The 26,995-nt window shown below is 35.5% G+C and overlaps 1 protein-coding gene across 3 annotated transcripts; it reads left to right on the plus strand.

Annotated features, from left to right (window-relative positions):
* Positions 1 to 1,214: 1,214 nt before the first annotated feature.
* Positions 1,215 to 11,636, plus strand: LOC116174380 (N-acetylgalactosamine kinase-like). Of its 3 annotated transcripts, XR_004146100.1 has the most exons (9): positions 1,215 to 1,454; positions 6,317 to 6,484; positions 6,534 to 6,735; positions 9,814 to 9,922; positions 10,015 to 10,172; positions 10,221 to 10,476; positions 10,527 to 10,897; positions 10,951 to 11,151; positions 11,200 to 11,636. XR_004146100.1 is itself a non-coding variant. In XM_031492293.1 (7 exons), the coding sequence occupies exons 1-7, from the start codon at positions 1,321 to 1,323 to the stop codon at positions 10,883 to 10,885; spliced, it is 1,386 nt and encodes a 461-aa protein (XP_031348153.1). In that variant the 5' UTR covers positions 1,215 to 1,320; the 3' UTR covers positions 10,886 to 10,929. The 3 variants fall into 3 exon arrangements, 2 of the variants coding, with proteins under 2 accessions (XP_031348153.1, XP_031348154.1); XM_031492293.1 differs by lacking the exons at positions 10,951 to 11,151; positions 11,200 to 11,636 and having other exon boundaries at positions 10,527 to 10,929; XM_031492294.1 differs by lacking the exons at positions 1,215 to 1,454; positions 10,951 to 11,151; positions 11,200 to 11,636 and adding an exon at positions 5,986 to 6,116 and having other exon boundaries at positions 10,527 to 10,929.
* The last annotated feature ends 15,359 nt before the right edge of the window (positions 11,637 to 26,995 follow it).

Consider the following 26,995-nt stretch of genomic DNA (forward strand, 5'->3'; position numbering starts at 1 on the left):
TTTAATTACGTTCTGCGTTCCAAAATTTCACTTTGATAGAATTTTTTGCTCCTCCTGTAAAGTTAAGTAAGCGATTTTCCCCCGAAGGCGACGATGTACTTTTGCCGTTCAAATTGATTGGCGACGAGTGGAGATTTGCAGTACTTTATAGAGATTATAACAAATGGTGGTGTGAATAAAGGTGAAAAACTCCATCAACTGGTAGGCTAACGTTATACATTTTTGAGCCACCCTGATTAACCAGTATTTGTGACCGTATCCCAAACTTCATCCTTGTTTGAACTGCTGTTCCCCTGAATAAGATCCTTTAATGAATTAGGTATTATGAAACTATTTAATTTATAAACCCATATAAAACGGCATTAAAATTTCATAGTGAAAGCGTAATTCAATGAGAGAGAACGTAAACAAAATAGGTAAAATCAAAGTCATAAGACGGAAAGCAAAATGTAGCGTAAAGAAGTTATAGCAGCAATAAAATTGTTTCGTTTCTGCAAATACAGCAGTTTTAACCCCCTTACACTGATAAAACGTAGTGGAGGATTTAGTTAAAGCCTACCGATCTACGTAGGTATCCAACATTACCGTTACAAACATACGGGCCTCTATAACTTCCAGCCGACTTCCCACTAATTTTCTTGCATTGTCGCACAATATCAGACCGAACGTTCGTCATCGTTCGCGTGGAAGTTGTACGGATTTAGTTTGCACGCAGTAAGGGAAATAGAAATAAAATGTAATACTAACTTGAATCCTCAAATATCAGAGAGAGCGTTTAAAAATCAATTTTCCCACCGATTCGATATAATTCGGGTAGTTGCCGTAGGTGGCGACTGTTATTGGAGAAGTAGACGTTGCATATCTAGCGTCGAGTTCCTGAAACACAAAAGCGGGCGCTTTTTGATTGCGTTTCCTGTTCAGAAACGAGATTGTTTAGATATAACAATGCCAGAGGACTCTCTAATGCCATAAATTTCCATTTCTAAGGCGGTATGTACGAAAGAGTTGATAGTCTACAGGCTTTGAGAAAAATTCTATGGAAAATCTGACTCTAGCAGAAAGAACTATGACTATAAAAAAAAAGAGAAATGCCTGAACTAGCCAAAAATGAATTCAAAATGTGGCCAATGGCATCTATTGCTACTAAACCCAACTGCCACTTCGTTACAGGCACCGTTTCCCCCGCAAATTTAGCGCTTTCTTAAAAAAAACTTGATTAGATATCGGCTATCCTTCCACGTAGAAGTTTCGTCCGTTTGTTATAATTCAAAATTGGAAAGCTTAGTGATTGCTGATATTTTGTGACAAAAGTACAAAGTTATGGAGATCCAGGCTGACAATGGTTTCGTACCAATTTCAAGAATGAATCACACGAATCGATCCAAGCAGCTCCTAGAACGTTTTGCCGCAAAATTCCAGCAGGAACCTGCATTTTATGTTCGGGTGCCCGGAAGGTTAGTAACCTACACTATTTACATTTCAAGTTTTGTCACCAGCCAATGGATAATCAATTTTGCCACGAAATTCGGTTTTTGCCTTGAAATTTTTATTTTCCATTGTTTGTGTTAGGATTATCCTTGGTAGAGATAACAAGCAAATTATACATTTTTGTATTATTACGTTACGTATGTACAACGTACAGTTTATTTAGTATCACAATTGAATTTTTGGAAAAATATTCGGCATATTTGCAACTCGACCTTATAAAATTACACAGCGGTTTGGGATTCTTGACGCTTTTGCGCTAACAGGAGAGCAGCATCTTATAGAAGGTTCGACTGAGTTTCAATGTTGTAGTGGTTCTAACGTAAACAAATACCTACTAATAACAGTAAATAATTGTGTCGCATTACTTGTTTTAGTTGTATTACATTGCGTATAGCACATATATTTTAAAGAGCGAAATTCTGTAGGCGGGTTTTCGATTAAATTACATTAATCCTCTGGGAGTGCTGAAAGAAACCCTGAAATAGGAAGCAGAGAGTCTTGAGCTTTACCTTATTTTAAAAATCTTTCACTTCACAAACCGTGAACAGCTGAAAGTTTGTGGCCATTCAAACTAATTCAACTAATTCAAACATCGAAAACAACTCGAATTTTAGGACCATTAAGGTTTCCTGAAAACAGCGTGGTACATTAATAGTCCATTCAGTAGGGATTTTTGCCCTACAAAAGGTGGTGTGGTAGTCATTTTTTTAATATGTTGTGTTGGGTTCTGGGCCTTGAAACGAAAACCATGTTTTCTCAAAATAACTCCGCAGCGGTTGATCTTACGAAAAAAAGGTTCAAATAAAATGCAAGGAAGACATTTAACACCTTTTTGTTATACACTTTTTTTGTAAGTACTTCTAATATGTTCCGAGTTACAGCGGCGGAAATATGAACTCTTTTGCCCAAAGTTTGTGATTTTTTTTAGTGTTTCTCGATATTTATTACATGGTTATAACAATTTTTTAAAAAAGTGGTCTTTTCCCAAGGCCGAAAACATATGGTTTTTGTTTCAACCACCATTATCTCAATAGCATATTTAAAAAAAATCAACGACACCACTTTTTGTAGGTCAAAGGCCTGATTCGTATCCTACTGACTGGACTATAAGTAATATCCACACTGCTATTTTAAAAATGATGAATAAGGGTATGATGTACCTAAGTTTAAATATTCTTTCATAAAATGAACATAGGACTGTTTCCATTTTCCTCAATTTAAAAAACTTCTGAGAGATACTGTAAGATTACTTAATTGCTGCCCACTGCTGGTTATTTACCAGTAGGTAATCTCGTTACGTTAAAACATCTTTTTTAAATGATTTTCACAAAGGTTTTCCGTTTTCACACAAAAATAAAACTGAATTTATTATAATTCATGTTCAGAAAATTCCCAAAATTTAATTACCTTTGATGTCAAAGGACAATTCTCAGCAAAACTTGCTTACTTGTATTTTTTAAACATTAATAATTGCCATTTCTTTCTTCGATTTGTAATCTAGCTTTATACTAGAATTAAAAATTAAAGAAAAATCCTATTCTTCCTCTCTAACTTGATGCGCTGCTTTAGAATACTGTGAATGATTGTTCGATCTGGATCTAGTAAGGTGTCGACTTCCAGTCTTTCTCTTGATTGGAGATTAATGAGTCTGACCAAATAATGTGCTTGAACGATCAGGGAAATAAATAGAAAACTTGCATTCTGCGTTTTTAGAAGTTATTGGTTTTTGAATACCAGTATTAAACGTATCATAAACCAACTAATAGTAAAAAAACTGTTTAATGTAATATCGAGTGTAATATACAATGCATATACAATATTCACCGCTCACGTTTAATAAATAGAGTTGATAGGGGAATAATTGATAGGTACATGTATGAAGCTTTGATTATAAAATATAGACATATTCAAAAGCATGCACGTGAAATTAAATAATAAAGCTATTCATTGGCTTTGGACACAATATATTTCGTTTAATACAAATAAATGACAAACCTGATACAACACTTGTTTTATTAGGGAAAAATTTCCCTAGTATTGTGATTTTTTACCCCCTTCATTCCACTTCATCTTTAATTAATAGTAAGCGCGAATAGTGCCCTTGACATCACTGCTTTCCATTCCTTTCATATCTTGATGGAACCTTCTACCTTAAATAAATAAAGTAACCATCCTGTTTTCCTTTACCTTTACCAACTTTCCAACATCGAAAAATAATTATTAACGGAGAAATGTGAGTGGTATATTTTGTAAATTATATATAGATATTGCAAAACATACAGTCCTATGTGTATAAAAAATTACGACTAAATGCGTAAAAATGAGGGTCTAAATTTCCAAACCAAAATTTTGTAAGTAGAACTATTACGTTTCATTAAGTTGGTGAGGGATTGCTCTGATTCTTGAAGCACTAATCGTAGTAAAATGCTAAAAAAAACTACATCATCTTTTTCCTTATTTTTAAGGGTTTAAGACCATTTTCAGGTGTACTCAATGAAAGCCATTCTTTATTTTTTACGTCAACCTATGATCTAATTACCTACTATCTCAAAAATAGCTATTAGCTTAAGCCTAGGTCTTTGAAATTCTAAACTCTGGATTTTGGTACATACGTACCGTTAGATCATTAACGTCATAGATTTCCTATTGATAAATTCCCTCATTAAAATTTTCTGTCATCATCATGAATACTTTTTCTCTTTCCACTTTGTCAAGCGCTGCCCTTAACTCCTTGCAAACCGGCAAAACGGCTTTCCGCCCTTTTTTCCAATTCCTTTTCGACGAATCTGTGTAATACACATATGCGGTCGATCGTCCCCCTCCCTGAAGCCCATTTCTGTTCCCTCCACCATCCCCTTCTTTTCTTTTTTTATTCTTTCGTTCAGTATCATTGCACAGGTTCTAGTTATTATATCAATTCTCCTATAATTTTCCACACATTTTTTCGGCACATTACTCCTTCCTTCAACTCTTCGAGTAAACCCTTTCTTTCCTTACCTTGTTTACTAGATTGCTCATCCTTTTCTTGACCCTATCTGTGGCAAAAATGATGAGAACTCTGTAATTGGGCGCAAGCCTGTTGAGGGCCCAGAACAAGAGAGGGATAATAAATAAATGAATAAAATCGTTTTTTGTTCACATTTTCTTTTGTAATTTTTTATGTTTAAAATTCTCTAACCTCTCTTTTCTAATTATAATCTAACATTACCGGAGCGGGGTATACTCAGTTACCCCAGAGATAATTTTTGCGCTTAAACTTTTCTTTCGTGACTTTAAGGGCATTGTCCTTCCAGGTAATCCTTTTTACGTGAATTATATGTCATTTTAAGAAAATTGGCTTTAAGTTACCTAAACTAAATAAGGTTATAACCGTCGGGGTTGGTCGAATACCCAGAACGGAATTGGAAAATTCGAAACCGTTTCCGAGTTATTATGTACACAAGCGGACGGAGTATCATGTACACAGACGGACGGACAGAAAGTCCAAATGACCAAAATTTAATCAGTTAGTTCCATCGCCATTGTCTACTTATTACTGAAAACAGAATTTGAAAATTCGAGACCGTTCTCGAGTTATCATGTACAGAAGTGGGCAGAGTTATCATGTGCACAGACGGACGTGCGGACACAAATCCAAAATCATGAACTCGCTCTTTGTCTCTCGTTAATAAAATGTCAACATTTGTTTCAAAATCAAGGGACAAGGAAATCTTTTACTTGTTTATATGTATTATAAAGAACAAAGTGTCAGTTTTTGCAAGGGAATTAGTTTAAGCAGTGAAATTATTCATTGTATCACTAGTGGTATAATAGGGGTCATTATTCAATTGAAATCGTGTCTTAATAAATGGAATAATAAGGTCGTTACAATTGACTAGTAAATTGTTGTGCCATTTTCTGCCCTGGTTACTCTGAACGCTTACTTTATAGGTCTTTTCATGGTCTCATAGACATAGCCATCTTTGTCCAGGAGTGGACAGGAAGTCGCCGACAAGAAGAGGAAAATAGAAAATTGTGACGGTGTGGTGTATTTCGTTAAGCAGCTGTTTCGGTATTTTTGGAAATAAACTAAATATTGTAGAAGACAAATTACATTCTAACATTTTACTATAAAACTACTACTTTCTTTTCATCAAGTAAAACTTAGATGGTTATGAGAGGATAGTCCATTTTGAACTTCAAAACTTTGTAACTAGTAACCTGTGTTGTGAATATATTAATTATATAGGATAATGCTTTTCTATGAATATTTTAGAAAACTTCCTATATCTACGACCTACGTGAATTAGTTGTACAACTCAGTAGTGTTGCACAACAAATGACACACAGTGAATTTTTATTTCAATGCAAAAAAACGAAGTAGAATGATATGCAGCTGACCAAGAAATATCGTAACTTTTACAGATAGCAAATTTTATCAAACGCAAATACTGGCATTTTCCACGTTTATTGACCGATAAGAAAATTGAATTGCTTTCTAATTTAAAACCAGTATGTAAATACTATATTTTGCATCCTCATTATTCTAGTTGATTTTCGCAAACCTCAAATGGCATTCTTCTCATTATGTTGCTTGGGTAAAGTAGGCCTTTACTAAAATGTTTCCATTATCCACATTATTTGTGTGGGTAAGTACTGATATAGTAACGCAAGTGAAGAGGAACAAAGTGCACCAGTAATACGACTATTATTTGCATCAAACGCCAGCGTAGGAAGCCACAAATTTAAACTGATCGAACGCATAAGCTCTACTACATCAGCAAATCTCGGAAATAAATTCAGAGCGGAATTCGCCCTGGGAAACTCTAAAGCCCGATTTTTATTTTAGGGTCAACCTTATCGGGGAGCACATTGATTATTGTGGATACAGCGTGTGCCCAATGGCGTTAGAGCAAGATATTATGTTATCCGTGTCTATTGGGGATGGCGAGACGTTGAGGTTGACAAATGTAGATCCGTCGTATGAGGATTACGAGTGCGACCTTAGGAAGTTCGAGTAAGTTTGGCGTGAATGAGTGTTGATATTCCAAAGGGATGTGTTACAGAATTTCCATTGGGGATGAAGCGCCGAAGTGGTATCAGTACTTCTTATGCGGCGTAAGGGGCCTCTTAGATGTTTTACCAAAGGAAACCAGTATTAAAGGTTTTAATGTGGCGGTTAGCGGAATTATACCTCAAAGTGCCGGTCTCTCAAGTAGCAGTGCTTTAGTTAGCGCCGCGGCTTTGTCAACTTCCCACGTGCATAATGTAAGCAAATTTCCGCTCCATCCACTTTAAATAATTTACAAGAAAACCCGAAAGTAGAGGCCACTAATTGAGTTTTATTTCGCTTTTAGCACGATAAAGCGTTTTAAAATAGAATTTTATAGGCAAACATCAAGCTTTGCGTAACGCGAGTTGACGGTACATCGATTTAGAATTTAAGATGAAGCGACTATCCCTTCAGAGCTTTACGTTTTGTGTTCAAATATAAATTCAGGGTTGTTGACTATTTATGTATGTGTAAGATATTGGCTCGAAAAACTCGTTGAAGAAATTCGATATTGTTTTCGAGAATGTAAATTTCGCAATGAAATGGGATTGCGTCCATACATTTCGATCGTGACACCCCCCGAAATATTGCTCTTTCAATTTCGCCTCGGAAAAGATTTACGTTAACGGTTTTCTTAAGCGTCATTTATCATACGGCGTCGATAAATTTCATCGAACGTACAAGGGTAATAAAAACAAAATTCGAAAACCAACAAACCATTAAGTTGGATGATCCTGGGAACAATCGACAAGCTTTGTACAGATACTTTCTAGACGTTGTGAACAGAACTAATCAAGCAATTGTTACAGAAAACTGAACGAGGTTCTGTTATTAACGAACGTGTTTCTAGTTTTCTGATGAAGACTATGTGCGTGGTAACTAAATTAATTTATTCACAGTAAATTACCTCTTGCTTATTAACTTATAGTTCAAGACCTACTGACATGCATTGAGGAGTGGTTCTCTGTAACTGTGTCCAGGAATTCAACGTCCGAAAAAATAACGCAAGAGAAAATACAAGCTAGTAATTAATTTGAATTCGATGGCACGAAACTGGCCACTTAATAACTCCTCGGGCTAGCTCAGCAAATCACAGGACACGTGGATACCCACTTCCTTCAGGTCAGGAATCACTGGACTTACCTTCGGAGTTGATTTTGTGTTATTTGCTTCAACAAAAACTCTAAACCAAATAGATAGATATTTATTTTCGACAATTGGCAAAGACTTTTTCCAATATTTACTTATTTTCTTCATTTTGCATCGATCCCTACTGTGAAGTCCCACGTTGGGCACTATTTTCCACCGGTCTTACTGTAAAGCCCCTCTATTGGGTGACATTTTGCAACGGTTTTGTTTTTCTGCAAATAGTATGCTTCTCCCCTTTAGACTCAATATTCGTTTACTAATACAGGTTCACGAACCTTTCTTTTTTACCAAAATTCGACTACACCAAAATTTATCGGGAAAACACTTTTTCTTATTAATTTGGGAACGTAGAATCCAAATCAATTCGTACTTTTTCGATCAGACTTCTCAATCAAAGGTTGTAGACTAGAAACCAATTTCGAAAGAAAATTCAAAGGGCTGTAACTTTTGAACTAGTAGCCCAATCTTGGAATTGTTTGAAATTATGGATTCTACAGGCCACATTCTATAAGAAAATTTTTTCCGGGTCGGTCTGAGACAATTTTTTTTCGGGGCTCAAAAAGGGCAGTGTATAAGTTTCCCCTATTAGAATTTGGGATTAAAGTTTACTTTGAAACGGCCATTTCATTTCTTACTCTAAATAACTTAATTGTTGTTGAAATTTAGCTTCGGCTGAATCAACTAAGTTCATTTACACCTTAATCAAATCTTTCTTACCGTAACAATTTATGTAATAACTAAACCCTTGAATACTAAATATACAACAGATCATCAATATTTATCTTTGGCAATGGATCTTATCGAGTAAATTTGAAAAAATTTTTTTTGACGGAAATACTCGTTTTGAAGCACCAGGTTTCCGACACAAACAAAACCTCTATGATGTACGTCCATCTGTCGGTATGTCTGTTTGTACTCAAATTTCCGGCTAATCGGCTGAACCGACTGGAACCAAATTTGGTACTTACATTCTTAGGTATAAAAGACGGAGACTCGGAGGGAGCCGAGAAGTGTTTGGACAAAACACTCATTCGCAGGTCACTGTCATATGAGTTTGAGAGTTAAAAATGTTAGTGAAACACAGAAATAAAAGGTGGATTAGAATGGTATAACTAAAATATTGACCAAAATAGGTATACTTTAATAGCTATTTGTGTATTAAGAGCGCAAAATGATATATTGTCGATTGAAAGAGACAGTTGACGCGCGACGAAGGAGCGCGGCAATCTCTTGAAATCGACAATCAATTTGCGCTCGAATTACACACAAGGTTTTTTCTACAATCGAGCAGTTCACATATTTCCAAAAATTTAAATTTTTCACTCAAATCATTTTAATCTTATGCCCAAATGAAAGATGTCATTTACTCGTTGTCATTGGATACTCTGAGCAATGCATATTTGATTTATAGTTAATAATTGGGAGAGCGAGCGTTTTTTCTATTTTGTCGCTTATAAGCGACAAAGTGACATTCCTCGAAAAAGATGACGTTTGCGTTGTCAAATACGAGCGCAAATGCCTACTTTGGATATCGATTGTAGAAAAAAGCGTTTATTTAAGCGTAATTGTAATAAATTAATATTTGCTCAGAATGGAGAATAGAACGATGTAACAAACAAGGAAAGCAAACAACATATAAAAAAGATTACACAAAACTGAATTTAATGTGAATGTAAAAGTAAATGTCTCTCTCGAAACGGTAAATCTTTCTTGAGGGAGATTATTCCAAGGGACCAGTTTTTCAGTCACTCATTTTCTGGGGGTTACCATTATCCAGAATACTCCGGAAGTTGCCGAATGTCTGAATAAAACAGAATTTTGAAGTTGAACTTAGTTTTTTTCTAGTCACCCACAAGTTAAATGGTTATAACCTTTATATTTACCTTGTAAGCGAAATAGTTAAACAAAAATTATAGCGCGCGTTGTTTCGAACAGATTGTTTCAATTGCCCGATTCGGCAGAAGTGTTTGAGCTACAAAACTATATATACGGATACAGAGCAATTTATTTACAAACGTAGGGGAATTAAAACTTCATCATGTTGGAGTAATATTTGCTTCGCAATTTCCGTTCCGTCACAAAGAAAAGTTGTACATAATGTCAACAATTGATAATCGAAAAAGTTTTATACGAAATGTTTTCAGTTCAACATCTCCAAGAAGGAACTTGCTAATTTATGCGCGAGGTGTGAGCGGTACATTGGTACACAAGGCGGCGGTATGGATCAAGCGATTGCCTTTTTGGCAAACGAGGGTATGTGTAATTTAGCGTTATTGCGTTCTGGCAATATTCCGAGCTTGTGTAAGCAGAGAATAAGAACTGTATTTGTTCGAAATCCGTTTCAGGATGTGCGAAATTGATCGACTTCACCCCGTTGAGATGTAAAGATGTTTCTTTGCCCCCTGGAGCCGTGTTCGTGATAGCCCACAGCCTAACACGTTTAAACAAAGCAGCCACGGCGGATTTTAACTGTCGGGTTGTTGAGTGCCGCCTAGCAGCTCAGGTAATTTCTCCCTAAAGATTTTACTAAGCTTCACCATTTACATTTAAGCTTATTGCCAAGCATCAGGGTATCGATTGGTTCACCGTAAAGACGCTCTCAGATCTGCAGTCTGGTTTAAAGGGCAGTTTGCATACGATGATTGCTTTGGTAAAAAAGATACTGCACGAAAGCCCGTATACTAAAGAGGAAATTGTGGACGAATTAAAAACAACGAGCGCAGTTTTGGACCAAACCTCGCTCACCCCAAACACTAAACACATCGAAAGCTTCAAGTTACATCAGCGAGCTTTACACGTTTTTGAAGGTAAAATTCTGTACCTATATGATAAAATAACATTTGTGTTTTTGTTACAGAAGCGCTTCGGGTACAAAAGTTTCACGAAGCTTGTAATAACTTTTCATCCGAAGGAGCACTAGAAACCTTAGGTAAACTGATGTCCGAAAGTCACAGCAGCCTGAGGGATCTGTACGAATGCAGCCATCCCCAACTGGACACGCTCGTTGAAATATCCCAAAATTTCTCATTAGGAGCACGACTAACAGGAGCGGGTTGGGGCGGTTGTGCCGTTGCTCTGGTGACCGCCGAAAACGTTTCCAATTACATCGACGTGTTGAAAACAAAATTCTACAGCCAGATAGGCATAGACAATAACCTCGATGGATTAGTTTTCGCAACTAAACCGAATGCGGGAGCACACATCTACGTAATCTAAAAAAAACCCTTTGTGAGGATTAAATAAAATGTTCATAATGCGTTCACGAGTAAATTGAATTATAGGGGGACTTTTAAAATAACCGCTGGGAAAATATGAACTGACGTAGGTTGATGTCGCGGATTATGTGGTTTTATTTGAAACTTTTCAAATATAATAACGTTAGAGTTTAACTTTTGCGGGGACAAATAATGAAATTGGACAGTGCAGGCTGGTTATTTATTCAAACCGAAAACTTGTCGTTTTTAATGTCGACTGAAGTTAAAGTAATCTTTCTGTTAAATTTCGTGGAAAATTTAAATTGAGATTTTCAGATAGACCGAAATTTATTCGACGGAAGGTTTCATTAGAAGTAATGCCAGTCTGAAAATAATTAAGTGCGCCATCTAGCAAAAAAAGTGGATGCGAATTGTGAAAGAATGCCGGAAAGCGAAATTAATCGGTTATGTCGAGTTGTCTCCTGGGAACAGTAATCTTAAAAAAGTTTGCGAGATTTATTGTTAAAGAAGACAGTTCGGTACACCACAAGAGTATATAAATCATTCTTCACATATGCTGTGGACATGGAGGAGGATAATTTGAAGGTTTACGCCCACGTTGGTACTATTCCAAAATTATGTTTTGTATTCCATAACTTTTATATTTTATAAATTGCTCTCTATGTGTGACAGGCACCGTAACTTAAATTGTTCCTTTATATAATTATTTCACACGCACCCTATTATGTATATTCATAATTTATTAACTCACTGGAAATATTAAATTGGCACTTTGCGGATTTCAAGTTGAATATTCGTCAAAATGCACGAAACATTTGATTAAAAAAACAATATCGCAAATAATTAGCCAATTGGGATGAAAATAATACTGTTGAGTGACGAATTAATTCTAAAGGACCGGCATCAGACACAAAACATGATAGGTAAGTGAGGTGACCACATCATTTTCCAAATATTGCGATTATGGTTATGGGGCTTTGGTGCAAACGAAAAAATGAAGCTCGTGAAGGCCAGTAAACATAAAGATGCAAAACTGGCTGCATGGTAAATGTGATGGAGCTAACTTAAGGCTGCATACATAAATAGTAGCTTATTTGGTTCTGTACATAGAGGTCGAAAATAATTGATTTTTTTAATTGGCCCATTTTGGCGTTACCTGATTTGGATCTGAGTTTTTTTAATTTTGCACCTAAAGGGGTGCTATCAGTCTTTTTTTGAATTGATCATACATCTATTCAGGCATTCAGGAATTTCGTGTGACAATTATCTTGCAATTTATGCGGTGTTTTGTGCGACAATATGAATTCCCTGAAGTTAGAGCATGGCAGCAGGCAGCGTCATAAAGTTTCCGATAAAAGAAGGGCGTTAGCCGAAAACGATTCGAGAAAGAATGGTTGCCGTCGCATTATGTGCTAAAATTTTGGGTTAAACAGTTTCGAGGGGGACAGGAATTCATTGAAGATTATCATAAAGGTGGCCGACCAAGAACTGCAACAAACGATGAAGTGGTGGCCAAATTGTCGTGTCAAGGTCTGCACTATCTGTACTGACATTGGTTTAGTGTGTTAACCATAATTCATGGCCATTTGGACATGAGCACGGTATCATCAGCGCGGTTGAACCCTGAACAAAAGTTGTGCAGATTGCAAATTTTGCAATGCTATTTGGCAGCTTTGGAAAAGGATGCTGACTATTTGGCACGAATTTTGACTGGTTCTGAGACTTGGGTGCACCATTGGGACCTAGAATCAAAGTTGGAATCCAGACAATAGATCCACAAAGACTCTGGTCCTTTAAAAAGGGCTGTTGATAACTTTTTTGAGACAAGGACCATGGCCACGTTTTGATTAACTAGGTATTCTAGAAATTCAAAAAAATATATTCGAATTTCTTTACCAGGCACATCTTATTCACAGGGAAATCCTCATTTACTAATTTAATCGAACATAAAGTTGGCATTTAACCAAAATCAAATCCCTGTTAACGGATTGTTAGCCAAAAGGATTGTTTTGTGGAATGAAGATCTTAAATAACGAAATTGCAACGACTGGTACCTTTTTAAGGAGTACAAAAAAATTCCTTTTAATTAACATAATATAAACATTCTACTTTTTATTCCATCTTCGTAAATAGAAAATGCACCAATGTTAATTTTACACAAAACAATAAAGAAAATTTACGATACCTCTTCTTAACGAATTTTCCCTGGATTTGTTGATTTCTACGAAACTGCAAGCTCCTTGTGTATAGATATTGTCTCTGTATTTTTTTATATGTTTTCAGTGAAATCCATTGCGTTTTTTTTCCCAGTGATTTCTTTTTAATCACGTCCCCTGCGTTATAATGTTATTTACGGCTTTACGTCCAAATTATTGACGCTAAACTCCCTGAAAAGTCACAATGCTATAAAAATTTAACTACGCCAAAGACACTTAGTAATTTTAATCCGAAACTGCAAACTTAACACGTATTGAATTTATTATATTTAAATTGCACTTATAATTTAAACCCCCTGTAGACTTTTTAGCGCATTTTCCAACAAGAAAGTGATATCCATTGTCCGCACTTTGTCCGTCTGTTCGTCTGTACCACTAATTTTCCTCCAGTTTAAGCTTTTTCGTTAGGGTTTCTTTCTTTTGCGGTGTATTTATAATCATGTACACCCCTAGCAAAATTTAACTTTCATCTCTACAACAACATAAAGTATTCAACACCATTAGTAAACTACTGTTACAAAGTGGACAATCTCCATACTCCTCTACAGATTTTTGGAACTTTAAACCAAGGAAAATTCGCATCAAAAGCATTCATATACGTGTGAAGTTGGAATAGATACTACAGGCCTGCTTCCGGTGTTAATTATATGCTGGTAAATGCGCTCACTAACATAACCTTTCGATATCGAAACCTTCACGTCAGATCAAAAAGAATAATAGATCAACGAACTGCCCGCTTTTTATCACTTGAAGGTGAAACTCTTTAGACTCTCGTTTTCTCACAGAGCACTATTCCAAATTAGCTGAGTTGCAAAAGTAGCCAAAGAAAGATATTTACAGAGTGTAATTCAAAACAAGACCCACAGACTTCCTGGCTTGACTTACGATTAAAGGCAATTAACAGAACAAAAAAATGTGAGAAATGAGATACATCACATTCGTTCCAATCATCAAAACAAACTTGAAAGTACCATGAACAATATTTGTTTGTGGGAACGTTTTTAGAACCTTGACTTTTTTACAACTTAACAAGGTGCACTTTCGCGTAATTCGACGGGGAAAAATCACGAAAAAAGTTCAAATAAAAATGCTCTCGTTACAATACACTCGAAAGTAATGTTCCAACGCATCATTACTCAACTCATCTGAACCAAATTTTGCTCACTTTAAGATTTAAGATAGTCTTAGTTAATTGTATTTTGATCATAGCAATTCTATCTTGAAAATAATGGGTCGTTTTTACAGAAAGCAATTCATTTACTGCAGGATTATATCGTCTAAAATATTTTGAAGGAACTCATATAGTCAAAAACCTTTTGGTTCAGGGGTATGGTATCACTTTGTAAGTACCCTGTTTCGATACTTAGTACATCAAATCTCCTTTAGTGATCCGATTAAGTCAAATGCGGTACAGATGGCTGTATCTAAGGGAGTCCAGTCACTTTCCCTTCTGAATACCTACTTCCAATACTAGAGATATAACAATCGATACAACAACTACTAGTTGGTGTTTATTATCGCACTTATAATAATACGGTTAATCCGAAAATGAGAGTCGAACAAATTATTGGTAATAAATTCATCCGCGATAAATCTTATTAGATTGGGGAAGGGTTTTCGGTAAGGGAAATGAAAAATCACTTATACAATTTTAAGCTCGCATTTCGGTCTGACAGCTTAAATTTGCCAGAACCGTTCTTGCCGCAGGTAAGAATTTTATTTCCCTCGAAGATCATTACTCATAGCAAACGATTGTTGTAACAACTTAAACCGTTTACTTCGTACTTAATTTCGATTCTCATCCATTTTTGACTGTCATAACGCGTGATTAATTAGTTTATTATTTTCCTTCAATGAAATTGGGCGAATTACGCTAACCTGTCACATTTGATGTAGGTGGCATGATAAATTACCTCAGTTTTTGCGCGCCGATAAATTTTTAGTAGGGCCTCTATGCAGAATCGAAGAGATAGCGGTATCTAGGGAATGCATTAACACACTCAAATATCCCAATTTTACCTTTAAGTCGATCGATTCAGAAATTGCTCTGGGGGTATCGTATAGGTAAACCAAATTCCCTTTTACGCCATTTAAGAAGCTTTCTAATGGCCAACAAAGTGTTTTTTTTTGGAAAGGGCGCGCCGTTTGTGTTAACATAAAAATTCATGTTGAGCAATGCCATCGAAAAGAAAGGTTTTTTATATACGAAGTAACACTTTAAAAGTAATTTCACACTTTTAGATGATTTTGACGTAAAGTCAATATAGAGCAAGTCAAAGAAACGAAAGTTTTCCCTTCGTTGTTGTAGGGGAATGACTATTTCAACCTTTCATACTTTCGTCAATTTCCATAAATAAGCGACATCCAGAAAACGTTAATATTGAATCAATGAAGTCTCTCCGTCTTCAAGATTTTTCTGCACAAATCTCGTACTTTATGCAACAAAATCAGCGCCATTCTGTCGCGTGAAACAGAAAACCAACATTAGAGAAAGTCAAGTTACGTGGATGATTGTTTTTAATTAATTACGGCATCAGCAAAACTAAAATAAATGACATTAGTGAATTTAAATAAAATCTGTGTCAACTATTGATTGCTAAAATATAATCGTCGCATGGAAGTTTATTGAAGTATTTTAATCCTTTAAACAGTCTCAAACGGGACAGGTAAGCGAGAAAGTTCCTAAACAAGTATTCCTCGTGTAACTTTAACTTGTACATTCTCCTTTGCAAGCAATTTATTAATCTTTCATAAAACTCACATTTCACTTTGACGTTGCACTGCCGAAAAGGTAAACAGTTCAAACTTGTAACAAAGCTTCAGCAATTTACAAAATCTACCAAAGCTAAGATATACTTTTTAATATGACGAGGTTTAAGATAAATATTTGGTAAATATCTCACCGAATCCGAAGTAAGAGGGAGTGGAAGAAGCATCCAAAATGAAGAACCGATAAAACGATCAAATTTCCATATCAAAGCCATCAGGGTAAAATTACGGATGTAATTAAACTATTGTTTGTTAAGAAATTATACAAAACCCAGTTTTAATATTGATTCTGGTAACCCTCCATAAATTTTAAGTTCCAAATGAGCTTTGCTTTGCTGTCGCGCATAAACTAATATCAGTCTGAATCCGATTTTATTTGGGGTTCTATTGACACAAATATTTGGTAAAATCTTAATGATGAATATTGATTTATTTAGAGACGCCACCTATTTTGCGTTTTTTTAACTTCTGCTCTGCCACTTTTAATTTTTCTTGAATGTTCACAATTTCTGTAATTTGATCTTGTCTTTTTTATCCAGTATTTTTTCTGATTTCTAGTTCCTCCGTCTTTTGCATTTTCAAGTATTGTTCTTCTAATTCTCTTTACGTGTTTGATCTGAAGGTACAAGTTTGACTGTTGTGCTTTTAAAGATCTTCTCGTACTTCTTCAGATTGCTTATTCGCTCCCTCCAAACTTCCTTCAAACATCAGTTGCTCCTTTTTCTTCAAGTTCTCTCTTAACTTGTAGGTTTTGCATTAATTTCCTTAAATTTTTTCTTTGGATTCTCAATTTCTGGTTCTTATTTGGACTACGGACCGGTTAGCACTTCGTGCCGTTTTTGCAAAAGACGTATTAGTTTTACATGGTAAACTAATTGAGAAGTAATTTTAGATTAGTTAGAAACTGAAATAATATTTGTAGAATGGTCAATTTGCAACCAAAAACAAAAATAAGAGAAGTTGAACGAAATGAGTTTTTCCACAATACGATTAATTGAGTTTGAGAATGTGAAGGATTAATGCTTAATTTTGGTATACCAATTTGACCAATTGTTATGAGTTAAAGGATAAATCTTATCAAATGAAGCGTACAGTCCCACCATTTCGTATTATTAAAGTTCATTTTATTGGTAGCTGAACTGTAACAGGATAATTTGAAAAATTGAAATTACTACTGTTAGAAACTGAAAATCGTCTATCACGACCGTTTTCAACATTTATTCGGCGCTCGGGCAGTGCTTTTGAGCAAAATGAAGTAAAAGTCGAAATAAACCTATATTTTTAGTGTATGTCCATCGGATGCAATTTGTGTAATGGACGGATCTCCTAATTTAGATCGCGCAGTTTAGCTCGAGTGACGATTATCGCCAATCCTCGTTTCCAATTTTCAACGGAGCGATAACTCAGCAGGTAACCCTCTCCATTAAAGCGCTTAAATTGCATTAACTTTAAAAAAGGCACAAAGGTATTTATTATTTATTCACCATCTGATCGCCAAGTAAAGCGTTTGGGAAAGATGTAAATTGTTTTTTAAGGGGCGGGTTAACGTTGATAGAATTTTATTTCTTTAGAAATATCGTTTAGGTCAGGTCAACGGGCGGTTTATGGCCCATCGAGGCGTTATTGGAGGTTTCTTGCGTGTAGTTTCTCCACTTCCTCGTCTTCATAAATTTAACTAACCCAAATTGTTTCGGTAAACCCGAACGGTCTCCCTTTTTCTCTCCGGAAAATCGGCGGCGCGCTGTTGCGGTTTGGTGGAATAATCCATCATCGCTTTTTAATATTCCTAATGTTGGGGTAACTTTAATATCTTATAAAAACTTATTGAAATTTTCGCGTTAGGCCTCGATTAAAGAAAAAAACAGCGTGCGTGCGTAAACCAACTAAGTGAAAAGTTGGAATAACAAGCTGAGACAAACTTGTAATTGCGATTGCCGAAAGCTTACGAGATTTCTAAATTTAACGATAGAAGTTTCTTAAATAAATTTATTTAACACAATTTTCCTAAATAGGATTGATTTATTTTGTGGTTATCACCATTGATTGATCATCCGAAGACATTGAATGAGCAATAAATCGGGCGTTCTTTGAAATTCTTCAAATTCATATAGGAATACTTCCTCTGAAAACATTTCAGTTACTTTCCTAATGAATTTTGTTGACTATGTTTCCCAGTTTTCCCTTCAAATCATAAACGGCATCTAGGGACCCTTAAGAGAAACAATCTTGGGGTGCTGAAACCTTATAAATACCTCTACGGGCCTTTTAGAAAATATTTCTAGACAAAGTCTCTTTTTAGGTATCTTTGAAATCATTTTTCATAGAAATTTACTTAAAAATCTTACAAGATCTTCCGATAAATTTTACTAATAATAATAATAATAATATATTTATGCTTACAGGGAAAAAATTCGCTTGCATTCTTCGCAAATTACAATCGAAATATTACACATAAAAAAACTTAAAATTTAAAACTTAAAAAACCTCAAAGTTATAGAAACAATTATTCAAAAGAAGTGTTTTAACTTCTAACTTAAACTTGGCATTTTCCAAATTTTTCGTAGATTCTGGGAGATGGTTGTAGAATTTTAACGCCATCACTTCAGAGCTATTCTTGGTTTTGTCCAACCTGAAGAAAGGTATCCTGATATTTTTGTTACCTCTGGTGCAGTAATCATGAATATTTGATTGAAATGTGTACTTTGAAATGTTAATAGAGACTAAAGACGCTGTTGCCTATTTAGGACATTAGAGATATTTCACTGACTGTGAAAATTGGTCAGATACTCAACTAATAATTTACCCTTAGGGTTGACGTTAGTGATCGTACATGTAGTATAGTGAGCATTTGAGTCACACCCTATAATGAGGTGTGAAAATAGCCCGATTTCGCTTTGGAGTAGGTCATTCGAGAACAGCTAGGCAATCTGCTGCCACTACCGACCCTAAAAATGCTCAACTTGACGGCAATCTGACCCGATGACACTGCCGATGATGGGTTGTCGAAACTTCAGGCAACTACAAGGATCCGTTCATTCGCTATTACGGGTCGTCTCGCACGGCACAGACAAGAGGATGTTGTCTTTAGTCTCACTTGGGGCTGTCATACGCTGGTTCGAGGTAGACAACCCCTTGATCACTGAACCACAACTCCCCACAACCATTACAAGACCCAATACTGAGGGGGCTCAATTGTTATTGCGTGTACAAGTTTTGAAGGCAATCGATCTGATAATCTCTCAGTTCCAAAAGATTCAAACATTTTTTGAAATCGTGCAATCCACAATATCCCAGATTGCCACATAAGTCGAGAAAAACGTCTGAAACACGCACTCGTTGAATTTTCAGAAATATTTTCGCATTTGTTGATCAAATAATTGACCCGGCTCGTTCTTGGGCACCTTACCTGTTGGAGTGGTCGTTACATCTGATCCAAAACCTAGTAACTGTACCCCGTAACTGGTAACCGTGAGGTAAAGCATAAAATCCAGTTCGTTCCATAAAAACTTGCTAGTAGATAAAATAAATAGCCATCCAGATCGTTTTCAATGATCTCAACTAGCAACAGATGACGTCAACAATAGCCACTTCTCTGGATAATTATTATTGTATTGTTATGTGAGCGTCATTTATTTGATGTATAGATGCTTAGAATGGAATCAACCAAAAGTTATAAACTAGAAACCAATTTCGAAAGAAAATTCAAAGGGCTGTAACTTTTGAACTAGTAGCCCAATCTTCGAACTGTTTGAAATTATGGATTCTACAGGGCGATCTGAAACAATTTTTTTTTCGGGGTTCAAAAAAAGGCAGTTTATAACCTTCCCTTTTTACCAAAAATCGACTACACCAAAATTTCTCGGGAAAACACTTTTTCTTATTAATTTTGGGGCGTAGAATCCAAAACAATTCGTACTTTTTCGATTAGACTTCTCAATACAAAATTATAGACTAGAAACGAATTTCGAAAGAAAATTCAAAGGGCTGTAACTTTTTAACTAGTAGCCCAATCTTCGAACTGTTTGAAATTATGGATTCTACAGGGCACATTCTATAAGAAAATTTTGTTCCCGGTCGATCTGAGACAATTTTTTTCATCGGGGCTCAAAAAAAGGCAGTGTATAACCTTTCTTTTTTACCAAAAATCGACTACAACAAAATTTCTCGGGAAAACACTTTTTCTTATTAATTTTGGGGCGTAGAATCCAAAAGAATTCGTACTTTTTCGATTAGACTTCTCAATCAAAAGTTATAGACTAGAAACCAATTTCGAAAAAAAATTCAAAGAGCTGTAACTTTAGAACTAGTAGCCCAATCTTCGAACTGTTTGAAATTATGGATTCTACAGGGCGATCTGAGACACTTTTTTTTCGGGGCTCAAAAAAAGGCAGTTTATAACCTTCCTTTTTTTACCAAAAATCGACTACACCAAAATTTCTCGGGAAAAAACTTTTTCATATTAATTTGGGTGCGTAGAATCCAAATCAATTCGTACTTTTTCGATCAGACTTCTCAATCAACATTTATAGACTAGAAACCAATTTAAAAAAAAATTCAAAGGGCTGTAACTTTAGAACTAGTAGCCCAATCTTCGAACTGTTTGAAATTATGGATTCTACAGGGCGATCTGAGACAATTTTTTTTCGGGGTTCAAAAAAAGGCACCTTCCTTTTTTTTTTATCAAAAATCGACTACACCAAACTTTCTCGGGAAAACACTTTTTCTTATTAATTTTGGGGCGTAGAATCCAAATCAATACGTACTTTTTCGATCAGACTTCTCAATAAAAAGTTATAGACTAGAAACCAATTTCGAAAGAAAATTCAAAGGGCTGTAACTTTTGAACTAGTAGCCCAATCTTCGAACTGTTTGAAATTATGGATTCTACAGGGCACATTATATAAGAAAATTTTTTTTAGACTAAAAACCAATTTCGAAAGAAAAAATGAATTTTAACTTTGAGAGGTTGCGAGGCTCCATGTAATTTGTTGACCGTAAGCCAAGATTCCTTCACCGCAAGTTCTAGACTCGAACAATATTGGAGCACTTTGATACTCGTAAAACTTCTCGTGCATGGAGTAAAAATTTGTTCATAATGCCTTTGCTACTTATGTACATTTCAATTCGAACTAAATTGTTTACTGTTGGTTTAAAAAGTAAGTATTCTAGTAAACTTTGAATATAGACTACTAATCAAAGCTAGTAAATAGAAACGTTTCAGAAGTTGCTTGACTGTAGTTCGAAGTTCTACATTGTATACACAACAAAGTAGCTACATTTTATGGCGAATAAAACCGTGAACGTTTTCGAGACTGTCCTAAAGCTAATTGTCATTGGAAGGTCTGGTGATATTGCCGTACGTTGTTACACGTGACATATCTGTTGTTTCGTAATGCTGAACCGCATTTATTTACTACCATTTTAAGAATTTTTTTCCAAAAAAAAAGTGCCATTAATATACTTACAAAGATAAGCGAGAACGAATACAACTCTCCACTTTAAAGGTATCGTTGACATGACCATCAATACCACGGAAAAGCAATGTGAAGCCGCTCTGTAGGCCACGTAAATCCGAATTTCATACAAATTTATATGATAATAATTTTAATAATAAATATACACAGGATATAAAAGTTAGCTTTCGTTCCTGAAGATGGTCACGCTAAAGGAGCGGTGGTCCTATACATACAGGACAACGTACCAAAAAAAGGTGAAAATAGTGACCGACCTGCAAAGAATTGTAAGAGTGAGTGCCTCTATAGCACTGTTCATTTGCAATTTATCAGATTTGAATATTAAAGCAGATGAATGGATTATTACAGAAAATCCTAGCGTCAGTGCTGTTAATTGGAGATTTTAACTGTGATAGTCTACTATGGGGATCACATCAGTACTACAAAGGAGCTGATCTAGAAGAAATAATCGATAACAGCTTAGTACTCTTGAAGACCGACCAACCAACATACTTGGTATCTCGAACTGGAGGTCTGAGTACGTATAGTTGATCTTGGTATTTCGTGACCGGAACCGTATAATGAACGACACGGAATTTCGATGATTGGTATGGTGAACTTTGTATTTGTGACCGAAAACGTATACTGGCCCCAAATTCCGGTCGAGCGATTTATTTATGCCGATCTCGCCTTCCGTTCGCTCGGTATTAGTATGTATTTCGTGACCGGTACCATGTAATGACCCAGAATTTCGGTTGACTTATGCCAATTTCGTCTTCGGCTTGCTCGGCATTGCTATGAACTTTGTGTTTTGTGACCCGAAACACAAAACCGGCCCCAAATTTCGAATGAGTTGTTGACTTATCGACTATTATTTTCAATTTCTCCTTTGCTAAAATTTTATGAGACTTTTTTAAGTAAAATCGCATCGGTTGTTAGAAAATGATACCTGGGATATTAGCCGCAAGTTTTGGTGTGGTTGAAGAAAATCAAAATAAAAATTAGCGAGTGAAGGTGTTTGTCAGGGACTGAACTTCCCTAGGAACTTCCCTGAGTGACCTTTTTTGTATTAACATATTAATATTGGCTAAAGATCGCATTGCTTTTCGACGATTATACGTTAAAAGGCAGATCAATGGGAATAATCAATCGCGCAACATCAAAGTCCATTATGTGCACATCTATAGGTGATAATCCCAAAGAATAAGTGATCATTAATTATCTACTAATGTAGTGGTGCAATTTAATTAGCTTGTAATGTAATTCGTCCATTTCATTTTATTTTTTTTTTGCACATGTTCACCTTTCGTACACGAAAATTGCGCCACAGATCGTTTATTCCCAAATGCGTTTTCTTCGCTGCCAGCGGTTCAGTTATAATCGAAATGTTCGTGCAGTCCGAAGCAAGTTTCAGCATTCCCGAGGGACCTAAGCTTCCTGTCATTAATAAATTAATTATTTAGTTAATGTAAGAGAGAATGTATAACGCTAACTACTAAGCTTGTGTTTTCTAAAACTGAGAGCCTTAAAGGGCTCATTTCTGATTCAGTTAATAGTTTAATTAAATTTCGAGGAAGTTTGCGCAATTCTGATAAGACACATTTGCAAAAAAAAACTCATTAAAAACGCAATCTCAAATGTTGATGTAAAGGAAATTATTAAAATACACCCTTTCATCTCCGTCCTATTCAGTAGTCTCGACATGTACCTACTTTGATGGCAGTTTAAATGATTTTCATAAAAGCTTCATTGCCGTTAACCAGAAGCTTGCCAGAACATGTTCTGTTTGCCATTGAAAAAAAAACGCTCTTGCATGACGTGTAGTCACAGACATAAATGTTCTGGTAAAATACAAAAAGAAGCGAAATTACGCAAATCGATTTGGTACCGTACAATCGTCAGTGGAGCACGAATTTTACATGCGACTGAAGTCACCACATTTGCCGCTTGATTAATTTTTTTACGAGTGGGCGAAGAGCCACAGCCTATTTCGATAGGTTTCCAATTTACAGCCCTATTCATTTACACGGGATTCCGAGGGTTTTTTACGACTGCCATTTATTTCGAAAAAGTCTAATAAGACACACAATCGGCGCGGGAACAGTATCTTATGTATAACATTTGCATTTGTCTTGATACCAGTATACAGTGTAGGTTTGAGTGTCACTCCAAAGTAGGTGTTCATAATAAATCCCGCTTTTCAGGAGAAATCTACATTGCGTGTTTTATTATTACCTATTAACAGCTTCCCCTGAAGAGCAAAGTAGCTAATTAGCATCAAAGAATTGCTTTCCCATTTCCTTTGTTTTCAATTCGAACTTTGTTTTCATTTATAATGAAGCTTTTGTTCCAAGTTCTTGAGTGACGTATGGTACGAAATAAGTAATTATTATGAGTGAGAGGCAGACTTTCAGTGACCGGAACGCAAAAGAAAGCTATATTCAAAACGAATTCAATGTTATATAATGAACAACAAAAACGGAGAAGGATTAATTGCAACTTCAAAAGTTAAAGAAATTAGAAATATTGCCACGAAAATTTTCTTATAAAGGATAATTTCCCAAATATGAAATGCCTTGTCCCCTTAATAGCTGAGAAAGCAATATTTTTTTTATTGAACGAATAATGCCTGAACTACAAAGGTCTTGTGGCATTTTTTGGTTATATAGCAGATAATTTACATATGGCATAAATTTAGTAGAATGCATTTGTTTTGAAAATCCCGCTTCTAAATTGTTACTGCATCTAGTACCTATATCACGTGTTCTTCCTTACATAGTCGGCACCTTTCTTCCTTCCATCTTTTCCCGGTTCTGTTTTCATCTCCGCATCCTAAATCTTGCAATGGTTTTTATATTTTTGTTGTTCTTCTGTAGATACTTTGGCAAGTGTAATGTTTTTATTTCTTTCTACGTGGTATTGTAGGTGTTCGGTTGATTTGGTATTTTGGTTGTCTTTGTCTCCCTCCTTCATAATCATTGGTATATTTACTCTTTTTCTCCTTAATCTTTCCGCCTCATATTCTGCATACCCATTCCTTTGGAAATATCTTCTTATTTCTTCTGTCCACTTTGCTTTTTTGGTCTTCTTTCTCTCCTTGAGAGTTTCTTTTAGTAAGCTGTCAATATTTTTCTTTTCCAAGCTCTTATATAATTCGTTCCTATCTAGATTTTTATTGAATGCTGCTTTTAGATCTATGAATAGGGTGTAGATTTTACCTCCTTTCTTTTCCAGTTCTTGTTGTACTGCGTGATTTATTATGTATATGTGGTCTATCGTCCCCCTTTCCTTCCTAAAACCCATTTGTGTTTCATCTAGTATTTCTTTGTCCTCTACTTCTTCATTTAAGCGGTTGTTTAGTATTTTAGCGTGCATGTTGAGTTTAAGAGTGTGATTCCCCTATAATTTTTGATGTCATCTTTGTTTCCTTTTTTTTATATTGGGCATATTTCTCCTTCTTTTCCAACTTTTCGGAAATCCTACTCCTCTCCATACCCCGTTAATAATTTTTCTGATTTGCTGTTTCACGTTTTCCGGCACATGTATTATCATCTCATTTGTTATTTGGTCTGGTCCAGGAGCTTTCTTTTTTTATCTCTCTCTATTATTTCTGCTTCCATTTCTTCTTCCCCTATTTCTTCATCCTCATTTTCACTTCTTCTTTTATTTTTCCCCTCTGAAGCTTATCTGTCCGTTTAAACTTTGTATAAAGTAGTTTTTCCCTTCTTCTTCTCCAATGTCGTCCGGTATTCCTTCTTTATTTTTCCTCCTTTTGTTTATAAATTTCCACACGTCGTTTTTGATGCTTATTTGTATTTCTCTTATTTTAGATTTTTAGATCCCCTCCTATTATTATAACATCATCTCCCGATTCTTCTATTATGTTGTTCAGCTCGTCCACCATCCTTTTCATATTCATGTGATTGTACAATGTAAACACTCTCCATGGTACATCTTTTAGTATGATTTTTCTTTCTTGTATTCCATTTTCGTGTTTCCGCATCGTTTTTTCAGTTTTTATCATTTTTCTTACATCTGTTCATTCATTCATTCTTCCTTGGCTCTCCCTTTCTTGTTTCCCTTCTGGCGTATTGATATTCCCATTCAAATCTTTTGGTAGTTTTTGCTCCCAATTTTCCCAATATTTTTCTTCTGCCCATACTTTTGTCATGCCGATTACATAATAAGTTTTCACGTACTGCCAAAATTCTTCATCCTTGTTGCTGATTCCCGCCTCGTTCCAGAATCCAATTTTGATGTTTCCTTTTTTTGTCATGTTTTCTTTTTTCTCTTTTTCTTTTTCTGTTTGTTTTTGTTGTCACCTGTAGTTCCTTTGTTAATTGTTTCTGTGATCTTCCCCCTCCCTGTCCGCCATATTTTTGTTGTATTGCCTTTTTCTTTTTCTTCCTCCATCCTTTCTCGGATCTTCTTTTGTACTTCTCTTTCTGTAAACGTCAGGTCGTTATCGATATATACCTTTTTATCTCTTAGCGCTTGTCTGTTCCTCATGATTCCATTTTTTACTTCCCAATTTGTACATTTTATTAGAATCCCTTTGACTTCGACTATATTTAAAGCTTTCCTGGCTTCTTCGGTGGTTTTTTTTTATAATGAGAGATCCAAAGGCATCTTGTCAAGTACAATTCCAAATATTTTATTTGTTTTGGATGTTGGAGTAGGATGTTGTTGAGTTTAAGGGTGGGAGTTGCAATGTTGCGTCTTCTGGAGAAGGGTATGCAGTGAATTATGGCCGAAAATGTCCATTTTTCGCAATATTGCTGGTTATATTGTTGATTGCGATTAGGAAAAGATTAACGCCAATTACGGAGTCCTGAGGAATTCCGTTTTCTTGGATCAGTTCCCGGAATGTAGTGTTCCCGAGGCGCACAACTACGTTTCGCTCTTCAAGAAAATTTTTAAATGTACCAAATTAAAAAGCGGGAAGAGACTTTATTTATATCTGGCAATTGGAAGATTTTTTTAATTGAAAATTTAAAGAAGGAAGTGATTTTAGTTTTCGGATGCAATTGTAGGCCACGACAATTGCAACAACATAGTTTACTCCACACAACCCAATCTCTCTCTTTTTTTAAATTGTAGATTACCTACCCTGGAAAATTCGTTTCGGTCTAGTGTGTGGCCCGCCTATATTATGCAATAAGGTTCAATAGGGTTTTGCTCCCCTATGACGTCATACGAAACGACAACGTGTTGTTATTATCACGTCTTCTGCTTTGTTTTTCGTGCTTCAATTTGATACTATAACGGGCTAGCTACATTTACAGGGATGGAAGACTACATTTGAGTAAAATAAAATCGAATCTTTACGGCACTGGCAGAAATCCCAATACAACAATACATTTTTTAATTGTAAATTGTAAAAGTACACATTTAAAGGAAACAAAATTGTTTGATTCTAACATAAAGACACCGTGAATTAGAAATTTATAGAAAAAATATGTAATAGAAATCTTGTAAAATGAGGACGAGATTTGGAACCACATCGGTATATCCAAACATGACAATAATTGGCCGTTTAATTTGTTACAAGCAAGCAGTATAGATTTATAAAAAGCTCACTTTGTAGCAATTTTTAAAAAAAAGTGCAGGAAACAGGAGAGATTTCAGTAAGTAATTGTGAATGTATCTTAGAGGCTAGTCGTTGGCAAATTA

This window comes from Photinus pyralis, unplaced genomic scaffold, assembly GCF_008802855.1.
Source record: "Photinus pyralis isolate 1611_PpyrPB1 unplaced genomic scaffold, Ppyr1.3 Ppyr1.4_LG6, whole genome shotgun sequence".
NCBI lineage: Eukaryota > Metazoa > Arthropoda > Insecta > Coleoptera > Lampyridae > Photinus > Photinus pyralis.

What these genes read in the sequence shown, in the direction of transcription:
- LOC116174380 (XM_031492293.1), top strand. Translation starts at nt 1,321, where the DNA reads ATGGAGATCCAGGCTGACAATGGTTTCGTACCAATTTCAAGAATGAAT. An exon ending in TGCGACCTTAGGAAGTTCGA is followed by an intron (nt 6,485 to 6,533) that starts GTAAGTTTGGCG and finishes GATGTGTTACAG; the next exon opens with AATTTCCATTGGGGATGAAG. An exon ending in CAACTTCCCACGTGCATAAT is followed by an intron (nt 6,736 to 9,813) that starts GTAAGCAAATTT and finishes AAATGTTTTCAG; the next exon opens with TTCAACATCTCCAAGAAGGA.